The sequence below is a fragment of the Tachyglossus aculeatus genome, chromosome 10 (genome assembly GCF_015852505.1).
Source record: "Tachyglossus aculeatus isolate mTacAcu1 chromosome 10, mTacAcu1.pri, whole genome shotgun sequence".
In the NCBI taxonomy this organism is placed as follows: domain Eukaryota; kingdom Metazoa; phylum Chordata; class Mammalia; order Monotremata; family Tachyglossidae; genus Tachyglossus; species Tachyglossus aculeatus.
This window is the reverse complement of record NC_052075.1, coordinates 2,305,697-2,325,624: the sequence shown is the minus strand read 5'-3', so window position 1 is coordinate 2,325,624 and position 19,928 is coordinate 2,305,697. Positions and strand designations below refer to the sequence as shown.

Sequence of the window (19,928 nt, the reverse complement as noted above, 5' to 3'; positions counted from 1 at the left end):
CTCACCTTGAGGACGGTGGCTACCATTTCCTGCGAGGCCCCTCTCACGTCCTCTCCGTTCACCGACAAGATCTGGTCGCCTTGAATTAATCTTCCGTCGAGGTCCGCGGCCCCTCCTTTGACAATGTCCGAGATGAACACTCCATTGCCGTTCCTTGAATAGTAATAATAATGATTGTAGCATTGGTAAAGCGCTTAGTGGGGGTCAAGTGCTGGCTCAGTGGAAAGAGCCCGGGCTTTGGAGCCAGAGGTCATGGGTTCCAATCCCGACTCTGCCAATTAATAATAATAATAATGATGATGGCATTTGTTAAGCGCTTACTATGTGCAGAGCACTGTTCTAAGCGCTCGGGGGGGATACAAGGTGATCAAGTTGTCCCACGTGGGGCTCGCAGTCTTAATCCCCATTTTCCAGATGAGGGAACTGAGGCTCAGAGAAGTTAAGTGACTTGCCCAAGGTCACACAGCGGATATGTGGCGGAGTCGGGACTCGAACCCATGACCTCTGACTCCAGAGCCCGTGCTCTTTCCAATGAGCCACACTGCTACTCTATTGCCAGCTGTGTGACTTTGGGCAAGTCACTTCACTTCTCTGTGCCTCACTTACCTCATCTCTAAAATGGGGATGAAGACTGTGAGCCCCACGTGGGACAACCTGTATATATGTATATATGTTTGCACGTATTTATTACTCTATTTATTTTACTTGTACATATTTATTCTATTTATTTTATTTTGTTAATATGCTCTGTTTTGTTCTCTGTCTCTGTTCTCTGTCTCCCCCTTCTAGACTGTGTGCCCACTGTTGGGTAGGGACCGTCCCTATATGTTACCAGCTTGTACTTCCCAAGCGCTTAGTACAGTGCTCTGCACACAGTAAGCGCTCAATAAATATGATTGATCGATTGATTGATTGACAACCTGATCACCTTGTATCCCCCCAGTGCTTAGAACAGTGCTTTGCACATAAATGCGATTGAATGAATGAAAAGTAAGCACTTAATAAATGCTATCATTATTATTATTATTACTAAGCGCTGGGGGAGAGAAAGATGATGATGATATTTGTTAAGCGCTTACTATGTGCAAAGCACTGTTCTAAGCGCTGGGGGGATACAAGGTGATCAAGGTAATCTGGTCGGACCCAATCCTGATCCCACATAATAATAATAATAATAATAATAATAATAATAATAATAATGGCATTTATTAAGCGCTTACTATGTGCAAAGCACTGTTCTAAGCGCTGGGGGGATACAAGGTGATCAGGTTGTCCCGCGTGGGGCTCACAGTCATCATCCCCGTTTTACAGATGAGGGAACTGAGGCTCCGAGAAGTGAAGAGACTTGCCCAAGATCACACAGCAGACATATGGTGGAGCCGGCATTCGAACCCATGACCTCTGACTCCAAAGCCCGGGCTCTTCCCACTGAGCCACGCTGCTTCTCATGGGGCTCCGGGCCTGAGTGGGAGGGAGAATGGGTATTTCACCCCCGTCTTGCAGAGGAGGAAACTGAGGCTCGGAGAAATTAAGTGGCTGGCCTAACGTCACACAGCAGACAAGTGGCAGGGCCGGGATTAGAACCCATGTCTCCTGATTTGCTACTTACTACAACGCAGCCAGCAGACTTCGCTCCTCTAAAGGCAACCTACTCACTGGGCCTCTATCTCATCTATCTCGCAGAAAACCTCTCGCCCACATCTTCCCTCTGGCCTGAAATGCCCTCCCTCCTCATAGCCGACAGACAATGACTCTCCCCATCTTCAAAATTTTATTGAAAGCCCTCCTCCTCCAAGAGGCCTTCCCTAAACCCTCCTTTCCTCTTCTCCCACTCCTTTCTGCGTCACCTTGACGTGCTCCCCTTATTCATCCCCCCCATCCCAGCTCTACACCACTTATGTACACATCTGTACTTTATTTCTATTCATATCTGTCTCCCCCTCTAGACTGTAAGTTTGTTGTGGGCAGGGAATGCATCTGTAATATTGTACTCTCCCAAGCACTTGGTGCAATGCTCATTCATTCAATTCAATCATATTTATTGAGCGCTTACCGTGAGCAGAGCACTGTACTAAGCGCTTTGCTCGGCACAAAGCACGTGCTCAGTAAATCCGATTGATTGTTCTCTGTCTCCCCCTTTTAGACTGTGAGCCCACTGTTGGGTAGGGACTGTCTCTATATGTTGCCAACTTGTATCATCATCATCATCATCATCATCAATCATATTTATTGAGTGCTTACTGTGTGCAGAGCACTGTACTAAGCGCTTGGAAAGTACAAGTTGGTAACATATAGAGACAGTCCCTACCCAACAGTGGGCTCACAGTCTAAAAGGGGGAGACAGAGAACGAAACCAAACATACTAACAAAATAAAATAAATACGATCGAATGAATGTCCTTCCCAAGCGCTTAGTACAGTGCTCTGCACACAGTAAGCGCTCAATAAATACGATTGATTGATTGATTGATTGACTGACGGACATCCAGGCTCTGTGGAAAGAGCCACCCGATTTCTTTTAATACACCAAATTCTGTCACTACAACAAAGCAGAGCGGTAACTAACGACCAGTAGGGACTGTCTCTATATGTTGCCAATTTGTACTTCCCAAGCGCTTAGTACAGTGCTCTGCACATAGTAAGCGCTCAATAAATACGATTGATGATGATGATGATGACCACTTGTCGCATTTTGACTCTAATATAAACTCAGCGACGCCCTCACATGAAACCCCTTCTGAAAGGGCAAATTTAGACTTGACAGAAGCTTTAATTCTATTTTCATTCATTCATTCAATCGTACTTATTGAGCGCTTACTGTGTGCACGGCACTGTACTAAGCGCCTGGGATGTACAAGTTGGCAACATATAGAGACGGTCCCTACCCAACAGCGGGCTCCCAGTCTAGGAGGGGGAGACAGAGAACAAAACAAAACATATTAACAAAATAAAATAAGTAGAATAAATATGTACAAGCAAAATAAATAAATAAATAAATTTGTTCTGAAGATTTTGACACCTGTCTCCATGTTTTGTTTTGTTGTCTGACTCCCCCTACTAGACTGTGAGCCCGCTGTTGGGTAGGGACCGTCTCTATCTGTGGCCGACTTGGACTTCGCAGGCGCTTAGTACAGTGCTCTGCACACAGTAAGCGCTCCATAAATACGATTAAATGAATGAATGAACAAGCGTCGACTTTCAAATTTTTCCTGAACCGTTTTCTTTCAGCTGGGCTTGTGGGGGTGAAACCTTGGAGGAGGAACTATGACGGGGTTTGCTTTTACCCGGTCATAACTTCTGCTCATCCAAACGGAATTCCGTTTTATGATGTCCGAAGATGGGGAATTAAGCTACCTCTTGGCATCCTTACAATACATCAGGGAGTTTTTCCTTTGGAAACTTCCTTTTCCTTCTGGTTTTCCTTCCGGTGGGGACCGGAGCCTGAACCTCTCACCCTAACGGACCCCGGAGTCCTCTCCAAACTTAAAATGACCCGCACGTGCCAAAGTGGGAACATTTCACCGACGGATGACGGGGAGAGGCCTAGAGCAGATCCCGGAGTTGGAATCTGGCCAGGATGCAGACAGTCTGGATTTCTCATCAGGGAGCTCTGCCAACAGTCTCGTAGGCGGACGTGTGTCGCTTTGTTTAAAAATGGAAAACGGGCTGAATTCACCTTTTCTAGAGTTCTCAGCCACCCCCCTGACGGCAGCTACAGCACGGTATAGCGGATAAAGCTCTGGACTGGGAGTCGGAAGGTCATGGGTTCTAATCCCGGCTCTACCACTTGATAATAATAATAATGATGGCATTTGTTAAGCGCTTACTATGTGCAAAGCACTGAGCTAAGCGCTGGGGAGGATACAAGGTGATCAGGCTGTCCCACGGGGGGCTCACAGTCTTCATCCCCATTTTCCAGATGAGGGAACTGAGGCTCAGAGAAGTGAAGTGTGTGCCCACGGTCACACAGCAGACATGTGGCGGAGCAGGGATTAGAACCCATGACCTCTGACTGCCAAGCCCGGGCTCTTTCCACTGAGCCACGCTGGGTAGCCCGGGGCGAGTCGTTTCACTTCTCTGTGCCTCAGTTACCTCATTTTAAAATGGGGATGAAGACCTTGAGCCCCACGTGGACCCAATTAGCTTTTATCTACCCCAGCGCTCAGAACAGTGCTTGACACATAGCGAGCACTGAACAAATACCATGATTATTGTTATTTAATTTGGGGCTTGGGGACCGACCGCTCCTCACCGCTTTCCAACGATGCTGAGACCCAGTCCTCGGCCCGCTTTCTTCTGGAGGTCCACGGGGAAAATGTCCAAATTCTCTTCATCTTTGTAATGGGCTTCGTCTCTGTAGACCACCAGTCGCACTTTCTGGGGGGTCTGCCTCAGCGCCGTGATGGCGTCTTCGTGGCTGGCATTCCTCAGATCGATACCGTTAACCTGCGGAGACCCAGTCCCCAAAGTCACAGACCAGAGTTTCCGTTACAACTCGATCGAAACCCAGAGCGCTTTCCTTTAAGCAGTTTTAAGACCATTTAGTGAGAGTTAACTGGGAGCCTCAATTCCCTTCTTTAGGGCTATGGTTCCTTCGTATATATTTCTTTTTAACCCTCTATAGCATTCAGATATATATCTAGATCTATATATCTAGATATCTAGTTATCTATCTATAGAGATATCTATCTATAGATATATCTAGATATTCATCTATAGATATATCTAGATATCTAGATATATCTAGATATCTATCTATAGATATATCTAGATATCTATCTATAGATATATCTAGATATCTATAGATATATCTAGATATATCTAGATATCTATCTATAGATATATCTAGATATCTATCTATAGATATATCTAGATATCTATAGATATATCTAGATATATCTAGATATCTATCTCGATATATCTATATCTATATCTAGATATATATATATCTAGATATCTATCTATAGATATATCTAGATATCTATCTAGATATATCTATATCTATATATCTAGATATCTATCTATAGATATATCTAGATATCTATCTAGATATGTCTATATCTATATCTAGATATATATATCTAGATATCTATCTATCTATCTAGATATATCTATCTATAGATATATAAATCTATCTATCTATCTAGATATAGATATAGATATATCTAGATAGATAGATAGATTTATATATCTATTTATAGATAGATATATCTAGATAGATATCTGAATGCTATAGAGGGTTTTATATATATATATATAATAATGGCATTTAAGCGTTTACTATGTGCAAAGCACTGTTCTAAGCACTGGGGAGGTTACAAGGTGATCAGGTTGTCCCACGGGGGGCTCACAGTCTTCATCCCCATTTTCCAGATGAGGGGACTAAGGCTCAGGGAAGTGAAGTGACTTGCCCAAGGTCACACAGCAGACATGTGGCGGAGCAGGGATTAGAACCCATGACCTCTGACTCCCAAGCCCGGGCTCCTTCCACTGAGCCACGCTGGGTAACCCGGGGCGAGTCACTTCACTTCTCTGTGCCTCAGTCACCTCATTTTAAAATGGGAATGAATCTCCGGATCCACTACCGGAATGACTGCAGATGGAGTTTTGTTCTCTGTCTCCCCCTTTTAGACTGTGAGCCCACTGTTGTGTAGGGACTGTCTCTATGTGTTGCCAACTTGTACTTCCCAAGCGCTTAGTACAGTGCTCTGCACACAGTAAGCGCTCAATAAATACGATTGATGATGATGATGATGATGAGAGCAGGGCGTTCTGGGAGAGATGTGTCCGTGGAGTCGCTATGGGTCGGAAACGCCTCAACGGCATAAGACCCCAGTGCTCAGCACCTAGTAAGCACCCGATACTAGTATTATTAATAGGATTATTTTGATGATGATCATTAACATGCTCACTGGTGGCAAGGCTCAGAAAATACAGGCAGCGATCCCGAGAGCGAAATTCCTGGCTTACGCCAGTGATCCGACTGGATCATTTTCCTACGTTTCAATAGATGGCATACTAGACCACAGTTAGAGCGGCAGGCTAAAAATGAGAGGAGGGGGAAAAAAAACTACTGTAAAGCTCTCCGATGATAGAATAAGACCGTGCTTTTTAATCCATTACAAGTCCAACTCCCCACTGCCTTTTAACAAGACTAATCTAATTCCCCCCACCTTACCTCCTTCCCTTCCCCACGGCACCTGTATATATGTTTGTACGGATTTATTACTCTATTTATTTATTTTACTTGTACATATTTATTCTATTTATTTTATTCTGTTAATATGTTTTGTTTCGTTCTCTGTCTCCCCCTTCTAGACTGTGAGCCCACAGTTGGGAAGAAACTGTCTCTATATGTTGCCAACTTGTACTTCCCAAGCGCTTAGTACAGTGCTCTGCACACAGTAAGTGCTCAATAAATACGACTGAATGAATGAATGAATGAATGAATGAAAGACTAACAGTTTTGAGCTTTGCTAAGCAGTGTGAGGTAAGGAGAGGCTGCCGAAATGGACCGTCCTTATCTACCAATCAATCAATCAATCAATCAATCGTATTTATTGGGCGCTTACTCTATGGCATCCAGGGGCCTGGCCATGTCAGTCAATCGGTCAGTCAGTTGTATTTCCTGAGTGCTTACTGTGTGCGGAGCACTGTAATAAGGGCTTGGGAGAGTACGACAGAACAATAAACAGATACATTCCCTGCTCAGAAGCAGGGCCCCGTTCCCCGTTCCAATCTCCAGCTAACTCTTTGGCTTCTCGGATACCAACAAGTGAGCAGAAGGAAAACGATTCTTGATCTTTTTATTTTTGTTTAAAGTGTATTTGTTAAGCATTTACTGTGTGCCAGGAACTGTACTAAGCGCAAGATACCACGTTGGGCACAGTCCCTGTCCCACATGGGGCTCACAGTTTTAATCCCCATTTTCTGGATGATGTAACTGAGGGCCAGAGACGTGCAGTGACTTGACCAAGGTCACAAAGCGGACAAATGGAGGAGCAGGGATAGGAACCCAGGACCTTTGGCTGAGCCATACTGCTTGGAATTCCCTCTTCCTTCATATCTGACAGATTACCAAACTCCCCATCTTCAAAGCCCCACAAAACTCACATCCCTGGACTAATCTCTCGCCTTCCCACCCTATTTTCCTTCCTTCCAGTACCTGTTACCTCCTCTGCACCTAGGCATTTAAAAATAATGATAATAATAATTAATAATTGTGATATTTGTGAAGTGCTTACTATGTACCAGGCGCTGTCCTAAGCACTGGGGTAGACACAAGCTAGTCAGGTTGGACACAGTCCCTGTTCCACATAGGGCTCCCAGTCTTAATCCCCGTTTGACAGAAGTGAGAACCGAGGACCAGAAAAGTGAAGTGACTTGCCCAAGGTCACACAGCAGACGGCGGGACTAGAACCCAAGTCCTTCGGACTCCCAGGCCGATGCTCTGTCTACTAGGCCACGCTGCTTCTTGTAGTTTACCGCACTTAGGTACAAATCCTTATCCTTTTTTGGTCCCCCTACCTGTAATTTGTTGCTGAATTGTACTTTCCAAGCGCTTAGTACAGTGCTCTGCATACAGTAAGAGCTCAATAAATACCACTGAATGAATGAATGAATGAATGAATTTATTGTCTGTCTTCCCCACTAGATGGTAAGCTCCTTGAGAGTAGGGATTGGGTACTGACTCTTTTTTTAATGGCATTTATTAAGCGCTTACTATGTGCCAAGCACTGTTCTAAGTGCTGGGGAGGTTACAGGGTGATCAGGTTGTTCCACGGGGGGCTCGCAGTCTTCACCCCCATTTTACAGATGAGGGAACTGAGGCCCAGAGAAGTGAAGTGACTTGCCCAAAGTCACACAGCTGACCATTGGTGGAGTCGGGATTTGAACCCACGACCTCTGACTCCAAAGCCCGGGCTCTTTCCACTGAGCTACGCTGCTTCTCTTTTGTCCTCTGAACAAAGGGAGCTCACAAAGATCATTGGTACAGCCTGGTTACACCCTGCTGGTTTTCCGATCTCCTAGAGCCCTCCTATTTTTTTTTTAATGGCATTTATTAAGCGCTTACTACGTGCAAAGCACTGTTCTAAGCGCTGGCGAGGTTACAAGGAGATCAGGTTGTCCCACAGGGGGCTCACAGTTTTATTCCCCATTTTACAGATAAGTAACTGAGGCCCAGAGAAGTGAAGTATTATTTATTTACTAATTTATTACTAATTTACATATTTATTACTCTATTTATTTTACTTGTACATATCTATTCTATTTATTTTATTTTGTTAGTATGTTTTGGTTTTGTTCTCTGTCTCCCCCTTTTTAGACTGTGAGCCCACTGTTGGGTAGGGACTGTCTCTATATGTTGCCAACTTGTACTTCCCGAGCGCTTAGTACAGTGCTCTGCACACAGTAAGCGCTCAATAAATACGATTGATCGATTGATTGATTGACTGAAGTGACTTGCCCAAAGTCACACAGCTGACCATTGGAGGAGCCGGGATTTGAACCCACGACCTCTGACTCCAAAGCCCGGGCTCTTTCCACTGAGCCATGTTGTGACCCACGCTGAGAGAAGCAGCGTGGCCTAGTGGGCAGAACACAGGCCTGGGGGCCACCGGGACCTGAGTTCTAATCCCGGCTCCGCCACTTTGCCGACTGTGTGACCTTGGGCAAGTCACTTCACTTCTCTGGGCCTCAGTGACCTCATCTGGAAAATGGGGATTTAGACCGTCAGCCCTATGTGGGACCTGAGCTGTGTCTAACCTGATTATTTTATATCTGCCTCAGTGCTTAGAACATTGCTTCGCACAGTTCTTAGCCTAGCGTTAGTTCCTAACAGTGCTTAGCACATAGTAGGGCTTAACGAATACCATTAAAATAGAGAAGCAGCGTGGCTCAGTGGAAAGAGCCCGGGCTTTGTAGTCAGAGGTCATGGGTTCAAATCCCGGCTCTGCCGATCGTCAGCTGGGTGACTTTGGGCAAGTCACTTCACTCCTCTGTGCCTCAGTTACCTCATCTGGAAAATGGAGATTAAGACTGTGAGCCCCCCGTGGGACAACCTGATTACCTTGTTACCTCCCCAGCGCTTAGAACAGTGCTTTGCACATAGTAAGCGCTTAACAAATACCATCATTATTATTAAAATTGGAAAACCAAACCAAACAAACCCATGTGGGACAGGGACGGTGCCCAGCTTATCTTGTATCTCCCCCAATAAATAATGATAATAATAATGGCATCTATTAAGCGCTTACTATGTGCAAAGCACTGTTCTAAGCGCTGGGGAGGTTACAAGGTGGTCAGGTGGTCCCACGGGGGGCTCACAGTCTTCATCCCCATTTTACAGATGAGGGAACTGAGGCCCAGAGATATGAAGTGACTTGCCCAAAGTCACCCAGCTGACAACTGGCAGAGCCGGGGTTTGAACCTATGACCTCTGACTCCAAAGCCCGGGCTCTTTTCACTGAGCCATGCTGCTTCTCTAATCAATCAAGGGTATTTACTGAGCGCTTATTGTGTGTAGGGCACTGTACTAAGCGCTTGGGAGAGTACAATATAACAGAGTTGGTAGACACGTTCCCTTTCCACAATGAGAAGCAGCATGGAAAGTGGAAAGCGCACGGGCCTGGGAATCAGAGGACCTGGCTTTAATCCTAGCTCTGCCAACTGCTTGCTGGGTGATCTTGGGAAAGTCACTTCACTTCTCTGTTTTTTTTTCTTGTTTTTTTTTTAAATAACATTTGAAAAGCACTTACTATATGCCAGGCACTGTACTAAGCGCCAAGGCGGATAAGAGAAGCAGCGTGGCTCAGTGGAAAGAGCCCGGGCTTGGGAGTCAGAGGTTCAAATCCAGGCCCCGCCACTTGTCAGCTGTGTGACTTTGGGCAAGCCACTTCACTTCTCTGGGCCTCAGTTACCTCATCTGGAAAATGGGGATGAAGAATGTGAGCCCCCCGTGGGACAACCTGATCACCTTGTAACCTCCCAAGCGCTTAGAACAGTGCTTTGCACATAGTAAGTGCTTAATAAATGCCATTATTATACGAGGACGTCAGGTCCCTGTCCCGCATGGGGCTCCCAGTTGTCACCCCCATTTTACAGATGAGGTAACTGGGGCACAGAGGAAGTGACTCGCCCAAGGTCACCCAGTAGGCAAGTGGCGGAGTCAGGATCAGAACCCAGGTCCTCTGTGCCTCAGTTCTCCCTCCCATTTCGACTGGGAGCCCTATGAGGGACAATGACTGTGTCCCACCTAATTAACTAATTAACCCCAGTGCTTAGAACAGTGTTTGACACATCATAAGCGCTTCATACCATTAAAAAAAAAAATGAGCTTACAAGTCCAAAACTTAGGACAGTGCTTGGCACACAGTAAGCACTTAACAAATACTACAATTGTTGTTATTATTATTATTATCACTGTGGGATCCATTTCAGTGGTTAAAACAGTGTTTTGCACATAGTAAGCGCTTAACAAATACCATTATTATTATTATCTAACTGGCCCCAACCCTGCCCCGCAGAGGAGCAGCATGGCCTAGTGGCAGGACCACAGGCTTGGGAGTCAGAGGTCGTGGGTTCTAATCCCGGTTCCGCCACTGGTCTGCTGTGTGACCTTGGGCAAGTCACTTAATCACTCAATCAATCAATCGTATTTATTGAGCGCTTACTGTGTGCAGAGCACTGGACTAAGCGCTTGGGAAGTACAAGTTGGCAACATATAGAGACGGTCCCTACCCAACAGTGGGTTCACAGTCACTTATCTTCTCTGGGCCTCAGTTACCTCACCTGTAAAATGGGGATCAAGACTGTGAGCCCCACGTGGGACAACCTGATTACCTTGCATCTACCCCAGCGCTCAGAACAGTGCTCGGCACATAGTAAGCGTTTACCAAATGCATTAGTATTATTATTATTACCTTGCCCCTGAGACTGGCATGAAACTGACATGACCACGGACAAAGAAGCAGCATGGCTCAGTGGAAAGAGCCTGGGCTTGGGAGTCAGAGGTCATGAGTTCTAATCCCGGCTCTGCCACTTGTCGGCTGTGTGACTTTGGGCACGTCACTTCACTTCTCTGCATCTCAGTTCCCTCATCTGTAAAATGGGGATTAAGACTAGACTGTGAGCCCATTGTTGGGTAGGGCTCGCCTCTATAAGTCGCCGACTTGTACTTCCCAAGCGCTTAGTACAGTTCTCTGTACACAGTAAGTGCTCAATAAATACGATTACTTGAATGAATGAATGAAGACTGTGAGCCCCCCGTTGGACAACCTGATCATCTTGTATCCTCCTCAGCGCTTAGAACAGTGCTTTGCACATAGTAAGTGCTTAACAAACGCCATTATTATTATTATCCAACTGGCCCCAACCCTGCCCCGCAGAGCAGCAGTATGGCCTAGCGGCAGGACCACAGCCTTGGCAGTCAGAGGTCGTGGGTTCAAATCCCGGTTCCGCCACTTGTCTGCTGTGTGACCTTGGGCAAGTCACTTAATGTCTCTGGGCCTCAGTTACCTCATCTGTAAAATGGGGATCGAGACTGTGAGCCCCACGGGGGACTAACTGATTACCTTGCATCTACCATCATTATTATTAAAATGATGGGAAACGCCATCATTATCATTATTATTATCCCCAATTTCTCCCACACCCCTCGGCCCCGCTCCCGGCACCACCGTTTCCCTGACTGCAGCTGAACCTAAATCAACTTTACTGCCCAATTAACTCGCCGGGGCGGTTTTAGAGGGTGCCGGGCCCGCAAGAATTCTAGCAGGCAAACATTCAAACTTTCCCACCTATTCTCCCGGGAGCTCCCTCTCTCCGTCCGCCTCCCCTCGAAGCGTTAATTAGCAAGTTCTGTTAAGATCCAGTCGATTATAAAACGAACCAAAAAAAAACCACCGCTAAAAGCCCCGTTCTCAGGGAGGGCCGCTAAGACGGGGCCCCTCTGGCCCCCCTCTTGCTATTTTTCTAACCTGAAACGCTACGGCCTTAATGGCCATCCCGGGAATTTCTCCGGATCTAACGGGGGAGCACGGCGGTCAAATCCAACCGCCGGAGCCAGGAGGCTCGGTTTAATTTACCGTCGGCTTCGTCTCTCCTTTAACCGCGTCGTGGCCGTTCTCTCCAGTCGAGGCCCCGGGTTGCCATGAAGTCAGCCGGGTTATATTCGAGTCACCCAACTCAACGCACTTGCCCCCGCCGTGAAATGTTGGCTAGTCGATTAAAACCCGCCAATAAAAGAAACGAATGCGGCCTAGAGGTTTCGCGCCGTGAACGAACTTGAGGCTAACCTCGCCCGCGTCGCCCCGCGAGCGCTCCTCTTTTTACGACCCGACGCTCCGCGGAGCTCAGCATTTTTGAGCGGCCTTAAAGCGTCTCCAAAGTGATGGGCAATTAGAGAAACCGAGGATAGACATTTCCCATCTCGAGCGCTCGGAAGAGAGACGCCGCCGCCAACTCAGCTAACCTGGAGACGCGCGGGAGCCGGGCTGGTCTCCCTTTTGACAATGCCGGTGGTATTTCGGCGCAATTAGTCTCCCGGAAAGTGTTTTTAAATTCACGGAGACAAAAAAATGACCCTGCCAGGTGACAAAAGCGTCACGGTGCCAACCCTTGCTGAGCTCTGGGGTTGCATTTGTGGAAAAACTCACTGCGTCGGGGGGAATTAGAGATAAGAGGTTGTCAAGATCTGATTTTTCTCCATTTTATGGAAAAAAAAAGGGGACGAGTATGTAAAGACAATACGTCCTTGATGGACAATCTTATTTTTAATAGCAGCTTTTTCGGAAGGAGCCGACTGTTGAAACCAAAATCGAAGAGTCTGAAAACAAGCGGCTTCATCATCCCCTTAATAAGTGACTGTGAATTTCCTCATTCAGTCGTATTTATTAAGCGCTTACTCTGTGTAGAGCACTGTGCTAGGCGCTTGGGAGAGGACAATAGATACCCTGTACAGCCTCCAAGGGTTGGAGTTTGGCACGGCACAGATTAGGGAGTTGAAGCTCAGTTTCCGAACCACACCAGGCCTGGGTCAATTTGATTCAGAAAAACCTGACGTTTTACTTTTCGTCTCTATATGTTGCCAACTTGTCCTTCCCAAGCGCCTAGTACAGTGCTCTGCACACAGTAAGCGCTCAATAAATACGATTGAATGAATGACTGAACTTTTCCCCTCACTCCCAGCAGTCACTGTGGGCAGGGAATGTGTCTATATTGTTCTACTGCACTCACCCAAGCGCTTAGTACACTGCTCTAGACTGTGAGCCCACTGTTGGGTAGGGACCGTCTCTATGTGTTGCCAACTTGTACTTCCCAGGCGCTTAGTAACTTGTACTTCCCAAGCGCTTCCCAAGCTCAATAAATACGATTGATTGATTAGTACAGTGCTCTGCACACAGTAAGCGTTCAATAAATATGATTGATTGATTGCTCTGCACGCAGAAAGTAATAATAATAATAATAATAATGGCATTTGTTAAGCGCTTACTATGTGCAAAGCACTGTTCTAAGCGCTGGGGGGGGGGATGCAAGGTGATCAGGTTGTCCCGCATGGGGCTCACAGTTATCATCCCCATTTTACAGATGAGGTAACTGAGGCTCCGAGAAGTTAAGTGACTTGCTCAAGGTCACACAGCAGACACGTAGTGGAGCCGGGGTTCGAACCCATGACCTCTGGCTCCAAAGCCCGTGCTCTTTCCACTGAGCATTTGAACAATTGGACGAGGAGAGCTGGCTCTGTTGGGTCTTCAGTGCTAAAAGTGAATTCATTCCTCAGCTAGGTGGAAATGGTACGTACTGAGCGTCCACGGGGTAATGGCACTGTACTAAATCATCATCATCATCATCAATCGTATTTACTGAGCGCTTACTGTGTGCAGAGCACTGTACTAAGCGCTTGGGAAGTACAAGTTGGCAACACATAGAGACAGTCCCTACCCAACAGTGGGCTCACAGTCTAAAAGGGGGAGACAGAGAACAAAACCAAACATACTAACAAAATAAAATAAATAATACTAAATACTAAATAGAATAAATAGAATAAATTTATAAATAGAATAAATAATAGAATAGTATTTCTAATAAACAGAAATACTAAATGCCTGGGAAGGTACATAAGAAGCAGCAGGGGGGCTCAGTGGAAAGAGAGAGGGCTTGGGAGTCAGAGGTCACGGTTTCTAATCCTGCCTCCGCCACTTATCAGCTGTGTGACCTTGGGCAAGTCACTTCATTTCTCTGACGTTGCCTCATCTGTAAAATGGGGTTTAAGACTGTGAGCCCCATGTGGGACAACCTGATCACCTTGTTTCCCTCCAGTGCTTGGCACAAAGTAAGCGCTTAACAAATACCAAATTATTATTATCCATCAACAGTGTTCCCTGAGTGCTTACTGTATGCAGATCACTGTACTAAGCGCTGGGGCGCGTATAACAGAGTCAGAAGACACGTTCTCTGCCCACAGTGAGCTTACGGTCCAGAGGACATCAAAGCGGCTATTTGAGCAACCTCCCCGAACTCGTTTACCTCAAGAATCTGGTCCCCGGCCCAAAGTCTTCCATCTCTAGCCGCCGCTCCTTCTTCGTAGACTTCGTGAATGACGATGGCATCCTGGCGGGAAAAAAAAAAATGTTCATTCTCATCAGCGCTTAGAACAGCGCTTTGCACATAGTAAGCACTTAACAAATACCATCATTACTATTATTGTTGTATCGTGGCTCAGTGGAAAGAGCACGAGCTTCGGTGTCAGAGGTCATGGGTTCAAATCCCTGCTCCACCACTTGGCAGGTGTGTGACTTTGGGCAAGTCACTTCACTTCTCTGTGCCTCAGTTACCTCATCTGCAAAATGGGGATTAAGACTGTGAGCCCCCCGTGGGACAACCTGATCACCTTGTAACCTCCCCAGCGCTTAGAACAGTGCTTTGCACATAGTAAGCGCTTAATAAATGCCATTATTATTGAAGCAGTGTGGCTCAGTGGAAAGAGCCCGGGCTTTGGAGTCAGAGGTCATGGGTTCAAATCCCGGCTCTGCCAATTGTCAGCTGTGTGACTGTGGGCAAGTCAACTAACTTCTCTGTGCCTCAGTTCCCTCATCTGGAAAATGGGGATTAAGACTGTGAGCCCCTCCGTGGGACAACCTGATCACCTTGTAACCTCCCCAGCGCTTAGAACAGTGCTTTGCACATAGTAAGCGCTTAATAAATGCCCTCATTATTATTATTATTATCCATCGGAAACCACACCGATGGCTTTGAGTATGAAAATCAGCTCTGTGTATTTATACATGCCTCAGATTGGCTTGCCTGAATCAAGGAGTGGACAATATTTTTCTTCTTTAAGATCAGTCTTTCTCTCCTCCTTGCTCTGGAGCGTCTGCTGTGTGACCTTGGGCAAGTCACTTCCCTTCTCTGTGCCTCAGTTCCCTCATCTGCAAAATGGCTTGTTTTGGTCCGACGTACTGGATGGATATCGTTGGAGCCAGAAAGGTTGACAAGGATTCTCCCTCATCTACAAAAACCGCCAGAGCGTAAAGGTAATATTTTCATCGCTCACACTGAAAAGCGGGAGCCTGGTATTTGTTCGTTCAATGGTATTTGTTAATCAATCAATCAATCGTACTTATTGAGCGCTTACTGTGTGCACAGCACTGTACTAAGCGCTTGGGAAGTACAAGCTGGCACCATATAAAGACGGTCCCTCGTCTCAGAGAGTAAGCCTCGACACCCCCTCTTTGCACAAGTTACAGGACATAATCTGTCTCACAAACGCATTTTAGTTACGAGTGCCTGACATCTCCTCCAGACTCAGAAACACTTCCAGGCTTCCGAAGACATTCATCTCGGGAAAACGGCCGTTTCTCAATTACTTCGGCAGCGCCGTTCTTGTAAAACCTGCTGAATCGATACAAAACAGCACGGACTAATTGAAGCCGATGACAAACTGATGATCAAATCACGGCACGGAAGCACGGAGGCATCTCCCAGGCAATTTAATCAGACCAATTAACAAGGCCTTACGTTAATTTGCCCCAAACACCAATCTTTTTCTTGGTGGAATACGGAGAGATGAACGCTAGAACGAGAAATTCTCTTTATAGACTATCTGGCACTTCTCTAGGTCAGTATTTTGAGGAAATGGACATCTCTCACCTGGGAAATGTGGACTAATTAAGAGGTAAAGAACTGCTGTTCTCGGGTGTCATGATAAAACAGAAAAACATTTGACTATCGTCACAGACAAGTAACTGGCCTCCCGAGAACTGCTACCTCTCGCCCCCGTCCCTTTAAGGGCTAAGGCGCTTTATATGAAACACGAAATCTTCCATTTCCCCGTGCTGCCGTGGAGATTTAACGAGCACACAAGAAACACTGTGCATATGCTGGACACCCCCACTGAAATGTGCCGCCCATGGTGCATTTAACTTATCGAAACTCCCCCGAGCTCTGGACACGGTATTTATTTTTGCTGGTTGTCCTTCGCAGATTCCAAGGGCATTTTCCCGTTTTCAAGCCTGCCCGTCCGTAAAACATCTGAGTGGAAAACTTCGACAGCAGCTCTGGAAGAATCTCATTTTCTCGGCTTGGAAAGTGCGAATTTGCTCTAGTCCTAATTAGGCTTATGGAGTTGGCAAACTTTCGGAGCAAAATTAGGAGCCTCAGCCTAGGTTTAACCTCTTGGGAGTAAGTTGTTCTCCCTTTAAAAGTCCAATAACTCTGGTAGGACCTCGGGGAGGGATTTTAGGAAATTACCGTTCCGCAAACTACCGAAAGAGTTAAGTCCACCTTTCGAAGCCAGTGATTTTCTCTCTGCTCCAAGGTCGGATGGAGCACCCAAATCGCCTTTCCCTACCTTCCCTAAATTGAATGCTTTTCCCCACGCCATTTCCCAACGCCGAGCTTTGGGTCTATATATATATGTTGCCAACTTGTACTTCCCAAGCGCTTAGTACAGTGCTCTGCACACAGTAAGCGCTCAATAAATACGATTGAATGAATGAATGAATCTGCAATTGGGATTTGATGCGATTAGAATTATAATAATAATTATACCAGCAAACCGGATTGAACACATGTGAGGCTCACAGTCTCAATCCTCATTTTGCAGATGAGGGAACTGAGGCACAGAGAAGTGAAGTCTTTTAGACTGTGAGCCCACTGTTGGGTAGGGACTGTCTCTATATGTTGCCACTTTGTACTTCCCAAGCGCTTAGTACAGTGCTCTGCACATAGTAAGCGCTCAATAAATACGATTGATGATGATGATGATGAAGTGACTTGCCCAAGGTCACACAGCAGACACTCCAGAGCAAGGAGGAGAGAAAGACTGATCTTAAAGAAGAAAAATATTTTCCACTTCTTGATTCAGGCAAGCCAATCTGAGGCATATATAAATACACAGAGCTGATTCTCATCATCATCATCATCATCATCATCAATCGTATTTATTGAGCGCTTACTGTGTGCAGAGCACTGTACTAAGCGCTTGGGAAGTACAGGTTGGCAACATATAGAGACAGTCCCTACCCAACAGTGGGCTCACAGTCTCAAAGGGGGAGACAGAGAACAAAACCAAACACACTAACAAAATAAAATAGAATAGATATGTACAAGTAAAATAAATAAATAGAGTAACAAATATGTACAAACATATATACATATATACAGGTAATACTGTATACAGTATACTTTCATACTCAAAGACAATAGTGACATCCATCTGCGGGTGCACAGTAATAATAATAATGGTATTTATTATTAATAATACTAATTTTGGTATTTGTTAAGTGCTTACTATGTGCAAAGCACTGTTCTAAGTGCTGGGGAGGATACAAGGTGATCAGGCTGTCCCATGTGGGGCTCACAATATTAATCTCCATTTTACAGATGAGGTAACTGAGGCCCAGAGAAGTTAAGTGACTTGCCCAAAGTCACACAGCTGATAATCGGCAGAGCGGGGATTTGAACCCATAACCTCTGACTCCCAAGCCCGGGCTCTTCCCACTGAGCCACGCTGCTTCCTAAGTTAAGCTCTTACTACGTGTCAAAGCACTGTTTTAAGCGCTGGGGTAGATACAAGCTACACAGTCCCTGTCCACCGTTGGGTTGGGACTGTCTCTATATGTTGCCAACTTGTACTTCCCAAGCGCTTAGTCCAGTGCTCTGCACACAGTAAGCGCTCAATAAATATGATTGATTGATTGATTGATTGACTCACAGTCAATCTCCATTTTACAGATGAAGGAGCTGAGGCCCAGAGAATGAAGTGACTTGGCCAAGGTCACCCAGCAGACAGGGGGTGGAGCCAGAATTAGAACCCAGGTCCTTCTGACTCTCCGCTCCGGGCTCCGCAGGCATCCCAAATGCGGGCTGAATGAGCAGCAGGGTGAATTCACACACTCATCCTCGCTCTTCTAGACCGCGAGCCCACTGTTGGGTAGGGACCGTCTCTATAGGTTGCCAACTTGGACTTCCCAAGCGCTTAGTACAGTGCTCTGCACACAGTAAGCGCTCAACAAATACGACTGAATGAATGAATGAATGCTCGGCTCTCAGGTCTCGAGTTCAAGATCTCCTGACTTGAGATCATCCGCGGAAAGGGTGGAAGGGGAAGGCGCCGACCCAAACACGCTATCTGTCTTGGCCCACCTCGTCACCGAACCTCTCCTGCAACTCAGGGTCCAGAATAATTCTTCAAACTCGCGACAGCGTCAGCGGCCGAGATCCTCTTCCTAAAATCAATCAATCCACCAATCAATCGTATTTATTGAGCGCTTACTGTGTGCAGAGCACTGCACTAAGCGCTTGGGAAGTACAAGTTGGCAACGTGTAGAGACGGTCCCTACCCAACAGTGGGCTCACAGTCTAAAAGGGGGAGACGGAGAACGAAATCAAACATGCTTTGCACAAAGAACAGTGCTTTGCACATAGTAAGCGCTTAAAAAATACCATTATTATTATTATTATTATTATTTGTCTTGCCTGTCTACTTGTTTTGTTGTCTGTCTCCCCCTTCTAGACTGGGAGCCCGCTGTTGACGGATTCCCAAACCGTAAAGCCCAAAGGTGCCGCGGGAAAAACGGCAGCATAAGGTGAAAACTGACTGCCGTCTTAATGGAAAAATGTTTTACATTTCAGGACGTGAAACGGCTTCCCTTCCCAAGGTCCAGAGTGAGTCTGTTTCCTATTTCCAAAACCTGAAACGGCGTTCGTCGCCATGTTCGATATAAAAAAAAAAATCAGGGAGAGTTACGCCACGGCATCAACGCGAATGTAATTTTTCCTCCTGAAATATACGTTTATTTTAGGGAAATGGATAATATTTGTGTTACATTTTATAGGTCCCTATAGCTCCATCTGGTCTTTATTTATTTAAATTTTCCTCAGCTTGCATAATATTTTTGCTTACAGTTGTATTCTTTAAGATCAGAAACGTTCAAGCCTGGAAACTCAATGGCGCTATTCATTAACATTCCTGCCGGCTGCAGTCACAGGCCTTTGCCAGCTCTCCTTTGATTTTAAAATAATAAAACTAAGGTAATAAGATTGTTTGCTGTAAAAATATATGACTTAAGTAAGAGTGATAAAAAAGAACTCTGCGTCTAGGGGTTGCGGGCCAAACCAAACCAGGCCCGCAAGGAACATGCAAGTTCGCTTCAGGGAGAAGAATAAAACACAAAATCACTTTGCCAAACGGCAGTTTCCTACCGATAACTTTTTAACCGCTTCAAGGATGCCCTGTGAGCCCACTGTTGGGTAGGGACCGTCTCTATATGTTGCCAACTTGTGCTTCCCAAGCGCTTAGTACAGTGCTCTGCACACAGTAAGCGCTCAATAAATACGACTGATTGAATGAATGAATGAATGCCCGCGGACGGTAACTCTAGAAAGGTGCTGGGTTGGTTGGTTGGGTGTTTTTGGAGCGCTTAATAA

General features: G+C 46.0%; 1 protein-coding gene across 1 annotated transcript in view; it reads right to left on the bottom strand.

Moving 5' to 3' along the window:
• Positions 1-19,928, bottom strand: part of PATJ (PATJ crumbs cell polarity complex component) — a 254,691-nt gene that overhangs the window by 34,607 nt on the left and 200,156 nt on the right. The window contains 3 exon segments of the mRNA XM_038752385.1: positions 6-153; positions 4,252-4,445; positions 14,526-14,609. Coding sequence (XP_038608313.1) covers positions 6-153; positions 4,252-4,445; positions 14,526-14,609 — 426 coding nt within the window.